Raw genomic sequence first — 10,208 nt, 5'->3', positions numbered from 1 at the left:
GGTGCTGCCTAGAATGGCCCTTGTACCCAAAGCTGGCAGGTCTCAACCCTGTCAGCTGTTGGGTGATGCCTATTCATCCAGATTCAGCCCTTCTAGGGTATCCTGGACATGACATTGCCCTCCCCAGCCTGTTCCCCATAGCCTGCACCCAGCACAGTGTATATGCTTACTGTTGGCCCCTCAGTAAGGAAGTGGTGCTGGTCTACATGCACTTAATGTCATCTGAAGCCCTCTGATGAATAGGGGACAGGAAGGGGGCAGCCCACATCAGGTCTGTGCCTTTCCCTCACCCCTATCCAACTGAGCTCCCTGCTACCAAAGCCATCTTACCAGGAAGCCTATGTTTCCTAAGGGCTCTCCAAATAGTGCTTGGTGACCTGGCCCAGGAGCCCCTGATGCCCTAGTTTGTGCAGAAAAATAAGCAAAGAGAAGACTTTGCAGTCATCTGAAAACCTCCCTGCCTAAAGCTTAGATGGCCAGGGATGAGATCTGGCATTTTCAGGGACACAGGGCCCTCTGCTTTCTGTCTGTTGGCTGACAAAGGCCACAGTACCTCCAAATGCCATAACACTCATGGCGCCAGCCCAAGTGATGGGGGCTCCAAGGATTAAAGCCCTGGGTGTCTGACGATCTCACACCTTGGAGTGATAGGCACACCAGGCAAACAGCACACATACCAGTCACCTTTTATTGGGTATTAATACTCAGGATATGAAAGGATTCTGCCATGAGGCCATGATTTCAGTTCTTCACAGGGGAGGCAGTCTCAAGAGTACGTAATACAGTCTCCACACTGGCCCCTCTTCAATGGTACTTTCGTCGCCGCTCGTGCTCTGAAGTGAGGGGAAAGGGCAAGTTTTTTAGAAGGTACTCTGGTGAAAACACAAGCCTTCAAGAGGACAGAAGCTTTAACCATGCAGCCTTCCTATGAGTTCCTTTCAAATGACCCAGAACCTGTCTGCACAGTCAGCTGACCTGGGGCCACAGAGACATCTCAGGAGCCAACTGCCACCTGGCCAGCTTCTTCCAGGAACACCCACTTAGTCAAACAACCTTTAGAGGAAGCACTGGCTCAATACAACAGGTTGGCAGGGGCTAGAAGCTATCAGGAGCAGACTGGAAAACCACTGATATTTCCCAGAATCTCAACAGGTATCTCAGGCCATGCTGCATATCATCTGAGACCGTCTCATGTCTTAGAGCCAGGAAAGTTTTTCCAGAACACTACACAGACAATGGAGTCTACCACTCAACCCTCTGTGCACAGGCTACCAAGAAGACCAAGCCAAATTTTAGCAAGAGCCTGAAGGATCTTAGAGAATGCTTAACAACTATTACCTTTACCCTAGCTTCATCTTGTTTCACCTGTGTTCTTATCACAAACTTCTCACTTAAAAACAGTACCCTAAGCCAGGCGTAGTGGCACATGCCTGTAATCCTAGCAGCTTGAGACTGAGGCAGGAGGATCACAAGTTCAAAGCCAGCCTTAGTACCTGGTGAGGTGCTGAGCAACTCAGTGAGACCCTGTCTCTAAATAAAATACAAAAATAGGTCTGGGGGTCTGGGGCTGTAACTCAGTGGCAGAGCGCTTGCCTAGCATGCGGGAAGCACTGCGTTCAATCCTTAGCACCACATAAAAATAGACAAATAAAATAAAGCATTCTGTCCATCTACAACTACAAAAAAAATAGGGCTGGAAATATAGCTCAGTGGTTGAGGACCCCTGAGTTCAATCCCAGTACCCAAAAATATTTCCCCCGATTCTTTAAATGGAAGTGTAGGCAAGAAACATACTAAAGGTCCCTCAGCTGGCAGAAAGTGAACTACTGTATCTAACAAAGCAAGCCATCACCACAATCTCACGGGGAAGCTGGAGGCAAGATAATGCAAGAAGCACTCACTGAGTTCTTTGTAAGAAAGGCAGTAGCTGAAAAGCACGTATGCTGCCAGCACCATGTTGACCCCCGCGATGCTCCCCTTCTTCACGTTGATGTACTTGTTGTAGTACCGGTGGTAACCTGCAACAGAAGAGGCACTCACTGCCCTGCTTTGCTGAAAATGCTTTCTGTAATGCACAATTTGAGGATGACTGGAATTCAGGGACCCAGTCCTACTCTGGCTCTTTAATTCACTCACCCTATATTCCCTAGCTGATAAAGGTGCCTGGGGGACCTAAAGCACTAGAACAGCTCCAATACTGGGTCCGCCTTGTACCTGGATCTACCCTTTGGCCTTACTCTCCTAGATAGGATCTAGCTTGTCTGCCTTGGATCCTACCTCACTTTGTCTAGCCCTTAAAAATCCCCTTTACCCTATTGTTGACTAATTCTGTCCCAGATTCCAACTCCTTTATAAGGGGCCCCATAGTTGTAGCAGCTTCAACAACTAGGCCTCTTGAGGAGGAGGACTTCCCTGCATTCCTCTCTTCACTGGGTTGCCTAACAAAACAGACATGTACCCACCAGAAGGGAAACAAACACGCTTTAGGTTGATGAAAAAGAATGTGATGGTGGTCCTAGTTTAAAACAGTGAGGGAGGCTGGTGTGGTGGCATATTCCTGTAATCCCCACTACTTGGGAGGCTGAAGCAAAAGGATTGCAAATTCGAGGCCAGCCTCAGCAACTTAGCAAGATACTGGTTCAAAATTAAAAATTTTAAAGATTTTTTTTAAAAAGACTGAGGATGTAGCTCAATAATAAATGAACCCTGGGGTTCATTCCCTAGTACAAAAAAAAAAAAAAAAAAAAAAGAATGCCCCAAAGGAATTAGGCAGGGAGCTCTGAGCACGAATAGGCCACATTCATTCACTCCCTGGGCAAAAGTGGGGGAACAGGCAGAGTACTCTGATATCATGGTAGAGCTTGAGGAAAAACCTTAGGGAAGACTAAGGCAGTCAGAATACAAAAAACAGAGGGAGGGGACCCCAATAGGATGATCTGGGTCTTTCTTCATTGAAATGATATGATAAATTACACAGGACTGACCTAATAGTCCAGGGGTGATCTATCACTAAGCTACATACCCAGCCTTTTTATATTTCCTTTTGAGATGGGGTTTCACACTAAGTTGCCCAGGCAGGCCTCGAACTTGCAATCCTCCTGCCTCAGCCTTCTGAATTGCTAGAATTAAAGGCCACTAGCCCAGCTTTTAATACTGTACTTTATAAATGCACAGGCCTGAAATATGGGCAATTTTAAATATTTGTCTTGGAAGTTCAGGCAAGAAGATAAACATGATAAGATTGATGTCCAGCTGGGCGTGGTGGCACACACCTATAATCCCAGCAGCTCAAGAGGCTGAGGCAGAAGGATCACAAATTTGAGGCCAGTCTCAGCAACTTAGTGAGGCCCTAAGCATTTAGCAAGACTCTGTCTCAAAATTTTAAAAAAGGGGAAGGTGGAGATGTGGTTCAGTGGTTAAGCACTCCTGGGTTCAATCCCTAGTACCAGAAAAGATTGAGCCGGGCATGGTGGCACATACCTATAATCCCAGCAGCTAGGGAGGCTCAGGCAGGAGGATGGCAAGTTCAAAATCAGCCTCAGCAAAAGCAAGGCACTAAGCAACTCAGTGAGACCCTGTCCCTGAATAAAATACAAAATAGGGCTAGGCTCAGTGGTTGAGTGTCCCTAAATTGAATCCCCAGTACCAAAAAAAAAAAAAAAAAAAAGACTGATGTCTACCATGATTCAAACTCATTTTCTTCTAGAACAATTGGGCATAAAGATGCTAACAGACATTTCTCTTAGAAGCAGAAGTGCTAATTCCAAGCAACCAAACATTTCTTGGCTGAAAATATCTCAGGGCCAGCCTTTGATAGGGCCAATCAAATATAGAAATTTAAAGGCTGACCACCTCTCACTGTCCTTTTCTAAAAACTTCGTCTTTTTTTTTTTTTTTTTTGTACCAGGGATGGAACCCGGGGCACTTAACCACTGAACCACATACCCAACCCTTTTTGTATTTTATTTTGAGACAGGGTCTCACTAAATTGTTTAGGGACTTGCTAAATTGCTGAGGCTGGCTTTGATCCTGTAATCCTCCTGCCTCAACCTCCCAAGCCACTAGGATTACAGGTGTGTGCCACTGCACCCAGCTCAGACTAGTCTTGAGACCAAGTTTTTATTGTCCAAGTTAATTCATTACAAAAAGAGACCTGATAACTCAGAGGTTTGCTTGTTTATGTATCCTTAAGATTCTGACCTCTCTGAAATGCTCCCACAATGCCTTTAGGGGTAAAATCCCGCATCAATATCCAGCTTGGCAACTCCCCTAGTTTAACTTCCATGAGTTTCTTCTCTTTCACTGGCACTGAAAAGAAACAAAAGAAGACACAATGAATAACCTAGAATATAAATAGCATCCTTTTATGTCACTATTTCAATTATTCAATGGAGGTGCACGATATAACTACATAGAGACTGCACTATTATTCATAATAGAAATAAATGTTACAGAGAAACCACTATTTTAAGCCTAAGCCTTTGTAGCAGCTGCTACAGCAACAGCTTTATGAAGAAACAAGATATCTGAATAACAGCTAAGAGCTCTAAGGACAACCAGGAAGAACACAATAAAGAGGACAAAATAGATTACTATAAAACTAACATTTATTTTACCCTATTAATTTTATTTACTCATCACAAGTAGTTGATGCATTTACTTTGGTGTAGGGGTGGGGGTCATGCAGCCTGCTAAGCACTACAGATATGACAGGGACAGAGAAAAAGGACAGGAAAGCGTTGATCTCAAGGTGCTAACATTCTTCTGGTGGAACAATGATCTACCACATTCTTCTTCCCAGGCTCACATTTCTACCCAACCCCTTTCTGTTTCCCCTGTTATTCTCACTTGAGTGTCTTTGTAAAAGTAGTTTTCTTAGATTATCACAGGACTGTCTCAAATGTCTTCATATAGACCTCCTTCCCCACCTGTCCTATCTCAAATAAACACCATTACTTTCTTCCATGAGGTTCAATTTCTTTAACTATGAAATGGCTTACTCCAAAGAGTAAATGAGAATTGATGTAATGGCATTTAGAACAGTGCTTGCAACACTATAGACTGCTATTATTGTTTAAATCTTAATAAAGCCTATCTATGTGAAACATCAAAAAGTACAGGTCTGGGGTTGTAGCTCAGTGTTAGAGCTCTTGCCTAGCACATATGAGGCACTGGGTTCAATTCTCAATTCTCAGCACCACATATAAATAAATAAAATAAAGGTCCAATGACAACTAAAACAAGTATAAAAAAAAAAAAAAGGAAATAGACAAAGCAATGGCATATAAACCTGAACTTTGTTTTATGCATTTGGACTTTCAGGGATTAATTATAGCCCTTAGTTCCTCTACAAAGAGAAAGCTGTGGTTAGTTTGGGAATAGCTATAAAATATGGACTACTTATAAAATATGAAACAGTCTCAAAGGTCTTCTTCCTCCACCCAAACAAAACAAAACAAAAAAGTGAGTTTTCAGGATCCACTTCAAGTTGCTACTGGAGAGTTTAGTGTCACTGATATTAAAGCTTAACACCAAACAATAATGTTATCCAAGAATGACCTATACCCTTCTCTAACTTGTACATGTTGTTTCTAGAAAAGTTTAACAAACATACATCTTACATCCCAATTTTGTCCTCATTTGGAATGATAAGTTTTAGTCCAAGGGAAACTATACCACTTTTCTTTTTGAATAAGAACTCAGGAAATATATAGCTCAGGGGTACAGCACTTGCCTAGCATGCATGACACCCTGGGTTTCATATCCAGCACTAGAAGGAAAAGGAAAAAAAAAAAAAAAAGCCAGAATGTTGCAAACTGTTGAAGTTGGTAAAGAGTAGGAAGCATTCTTTATATTACTTTCTTTCCTTTGAATTTGAAATCATCACTAATTAAAAAAAAAAAAGCTTTAAACTACTTTCAAAAATAGAACTATATTACAAGAGTCACAACAAAGAAAAAAACATATTTTATTGGTACCAGGGATTAAATCCAGGGATGCTTAACCACTGAGCCAAGTCTTTTTATATTTTATTTAGAGACAGGGTCTCGCTGAGCTGCTTAGGGCCTCACCAATTTGCTGAGGCTGACTTTGAACTCAGGATCCACCTGTCTCAGCCTGCTGAGGTGCTGGAATTACAGGTATGCACCACCAGGCCTAGAAAAAAATAACAACCACCAAAAAAAAAAAAAATGTATTTTAAATCAAAGTATTTTCAATTCAAGTAAAGCTGGTGACTTAAGGAAGAAAAAAAAGAAAGAAATTACTCTGGGCCTAGTGAAGCTAAGTTTTCCCATTCACAAAATGTAAACATTCTGTATGTTCATGACCATGTACAGGGGCTGCCATGGTGGCTAGGGAAAAAAAGCCAACAATCTGGGGCTGGGGTTGTGGCTCAGCAGTAGAGCGCTTGCATAGCACATGCAAGGTGTGGATTCGATCCTCAGCACCACATAAAAATAATTAAATAAAATAAAGGTATTGTGTCCAACTATATCTAAAAAATATTTTTAAAAAAAGCCAACAATTGGTTTGAGGTTGTGGCTCAGTGGTAGAGTGCTGGCCTAGCATGTGTGAGGCACTGGGTTCGATTCTGAGCACCACATATAAATTAATAAATAAAGGCCCATCAACAACTAAAAAAATACATTTTTTTAAAAAAGGCAACAACTTAATATTTATTTATTTATTTATTTATTAGAGAGAGTGAGAGAGGAGAGAGAGAGAGTGAGAGAGAGAGAGAGAGAGAGAGAGAGAGAGAGAATTTTTAATATTTATTTTTTAGTTCTCGGCGGACACATCATCTTTGTTGGTATGTAGTGCTGAGGATCGAACCCGGGCCGCATGCATGCCAGGCGAGCGCGCTAACACTTGAGCCACATCCCCAGCCCCTAATATTTATTTTTCTACCAATTTATATATCTGTACTATGAAGACAAGAATATTTCCTTAAAATATTTAAAGGCAGAGAGGTATAAAAAAAAAGAAAAGAAAAAAAAGCAACACATTAGCCTTAAGAAGAGTCAAATACAGCACCATGCAATTCAGAGGTGCACTTACTGCAAGAACTTCTATTTTGGTGGAAGACAAAGTCCTTGGTCCTTGGCAGCCACACTAGAACTACTTCCCCAACATACCTCTGCAGCAAGGGAACATCCATCTACTATCATGGTTCACCTAAGATGCACTAGAGTATGGTGACAAATAGTAGACTCCAGATCAAGTATTCTGCCTTTAATACCACTCGTTATCTATGTGTCCTTAGGGAAAGTTACTGCTCTCTCCATGTCTCAGTTGTCTCCTTTGTAAAATAAGGGTAATAACAGTATTGTTACCTGGGTCGAGGAATTATGTAAATGAGAACTATTATCTTTCTGCCGATTATGAATACTTGAAGGAACATTCCCAAGTATAGTTCCTGGTACAGGACACCTTCAGTAATGGTTGTAGAACAATCGTAAGTTCTTGAGAAGGTAAGCAATTTTATGGCTTAGAGAGGTATATTACCCACTTACCACGGAACTGTAGGGAAAAAACAAGTGTTTCCTGGATGCTAAACCTAATCCAGAAATTGGCCAGTGAGTAAAGATTTTAGGCTTTGCATGCCACATAAGGTCTCTGTAACAGTCTTTTTAAAGTTATTATTTATTTACTTATGTAAAACAACTCTTTGTTGGGCAGTGTCCACCTATAATCCCAAGTACTTGAGAGTCTGAAACAGGAGGACTCCAGGTTCAAGGCAACCTTTGCAACTTAGCCAAACCCTGTTTCAAAATAAAAATCAAAAAGAGCTGGGGGCTGGGGCTGTAGCTCTGTGGCAGAGCACTTGCCTAGCACGTGTGAGGCACTGGGTTGGATCCCTAGCACAAATAAAAAAATACAAAATAAAGGCATGTTGTCCATCTAAAACCACACACCAAAAAAAAAAATTAAAAAAACAGTTGGGGATGTAGTTCAGTGGTGGGGACCCCGGGTTCAATCCCTAGTACCACTAAAACAACAATCAAAAAGCTTTCAAAAACAACACTGGGTCTGAAGATGTAGTTCTGTGATGAAGCGCTTACTGAGAATGCTTGAGGCCCTGGGTTTAATTCTGGAACCCCCTCCCCCCCCACACACACACACAAAATATAGCTGAGGGCCACACTTTGCCAACCCCTATCTACTGCTGATAATTCACATTTCCCTCACTTTATCTACTATTGAACTAGTAGCTCTGAGCTCTAGCAATAGACATCATCTGAATGATCATCAGTACTGAGCAGACAAACTTCATATTCTTTACCTGGGATGATGGTGAATAGGCCATAAATGTGACATGACCTTCACCAAACACCACAAAGTAAACACTAGAATGACCAGCCCTCCTCTAAAGGCCAGGCAGTGTTCCAAGTATCTTACATGTACTAAATTGTTTAATCCTTATAGTCCATAGCACTCTTCATTTCAACCCTCTACTTAAATAAGATGCTGACCCTCAAAGCTCCCCTTTCACACCTCTTTGGAGCACAAATAATCTCATGCCCATTTTACAGATGGGAAAACAGCTTCACTCTCCCCTTTTTGGATCACCTCTTCATTTTTCTAGGCTAATATTAAGAATACAGAAAAGAGGAGGGAGGAGAGAAGGGGAAAAGGAAGGTACTGGGCAATGAGATCGAACAAATTATGTTGTATGCATGTATGAAAGTGGCATAACGAATCTCACTGTAAATTATGCACCAATATAGAAACAAGACACACATGAGTTAAGAAAAATTCTGCCACTATGAGACGGTGTGACCTCAGGCCACACCTCATCTCAGACCGTTATTTTCCCTCATCTTTAAAACTGGGACCTCAGGGCTGGGATTGTGGCTCAGTGGTAGAGCGCTTGCCTGATACGTATGAGGCGCTGGGTTAGATTCTCAGCACAATGTATAAGTAAATGAATAAAATAAAGGTCTATCAACAACTAAAAAAAAAAAAAAATGGGACCAAAGTTCCCAGTAACTGGCTCCCTGATAAGTTCCTGGGAGGCTCTAGAGCTAAAACATGGCTTCCTGTTAAAAATAATGTGCGCATAGTGGACGAGCGTACAAACTGACATATGCATTGTCTTGGAAAAGCCTGCAGATCCTAAGGCCACCCTTGAGAATTAAGTTCATTACTGTGAAGCCCCACACGGTAATGTTTGAATCCCAGCTCCGGTTCTCTCATAAATTGTGACCTTGAACAGGTCACTTCCCCCCCGTGAGCCTATTCAATATTTACACATCAAACCTTATGCACTATCCTGGGTATTAGCTCCTCCTGGAGCTTAATCTGAGATTCAGCTTTGGGAACAAGGATGTGCCTAAGGGTCATGTGCAAACCGCCCGTGTCGCCCGTGTCGCGGGGGGTGGGGGAAAGGAAGCATCTATTCCTTAGTGGAGAGAGGGAGAATGGCCCAAGGCAGCGCATTCCCCGGCCGAGATGCAAGTCTCCAGGCTGCCCTCATCCTCCTCGCCCATTCCGGGCGGCCCAGACCAAGAGCAGCGGGTAGCCGAAGCTAGGCGAGTCGGGAAGAGTCGAACGGCGCAGGAGCCTGGAGTAAGAGTCCAGCATGCCTCAGGTGAGGCCGCAGTGAAGTCCCTGAGCGAAGGGCAGGGTGCTTCGCAGCTCCCTCCCCTCCGGGTGAGGCTCTGGGCTCTGAACGCACCCTCTGCCTCCAAAGCGACTTCCAAACGGGAGCCGGGAACTCACCGATTGACGCCATCTTGGAGTCCTAGTGTCCGCTGAGCCGGGCCACGCAAGGGGTGCTGGGTAGGGAGCACGAGCCCCAGCGGACGCTGGGAGCAGAGGCTCACGGGAAGCAGGTCATCGTTGGTAGTAAGCTGGGCGCACAGAGGTGCCATGAGGGGAAAGACGACGTTCCCAGAAGTTAAGGGATGCTTCAGTTTGGGTTCTCTACTTAAGGAGGTGGGAAGGGACTAAAAAAAATAAATTAAAAAATAAATAAATAAAAGAAAAAAAGAAAGGGACCAAAAGAAAAAGAAAAAAGAGCATTTTGATTTTCTTACTGTATACCCTTAAATTTGTTATGAGGGGTTGGGGTTATGGGTCAGTGATAGGGCTCTTGCCTAGCATCTGTGAGGCACTGGGTTCCATTCTCAGCACCACATATAAATAATTAAAGGCCCATCGACGACTAATAAAAAGATTTTTTTAAAATTGTTACAAGGAATGAG

At 42.9% G+C, this 10,208-nt stretch overlaps 1 protein-coding gene across 1 annotated transcript; it reads right to left on the bottom strand.

Moving 5' to 3' along the window:
* Positions 1 to 674: 674 nt before the first annotated feature.
* Atp5mf (ATP synthase membrane subunit f) lies at positions 675 to 9,803 on the bottom strand. The gene is made up of 4 exons (XM_026404150.2): positions 9,724 to 9,803; positions 4,201 to 4,308; positions 1,902 to 2,018; positions 675 to 833 (listed from the first exon to the last, which is right to left on the bottom strand). The coding sequence occupies exons 1-4, from the start codon at positions 9,734 to 9,736 to the stop codon at positions 805 to 807; spliced, it is 267 nt and encodes an 88-aa protein (XP_026259935.1). The 5' UTR covers positions 9,737 to 9,803; the 3' UTR covers positions 675 to 804.
* Positions 9,804 to 10,208: the final 405 nt, after the last annotated feature.

This window comes from Urocitellus parryii, chromosome 9 (assembly GCF_045843805.1).
Source record: "Urocitellus parryii isolate mUroPar1 chromosome 9, mUroPar1.hap1, whole genome shotgun sequence".
NCBI classification, from domain to species: Eukaryota; Metazoa; Chordata; class Mammalia; order Rodentia; family Sciuridae; genus Urocitellus; species Urocitellus parryii.
Note: the sequence above shows the minus strand (reverse complement) of the source record. Positions and strands in the feature narration are given on the sequence as shown.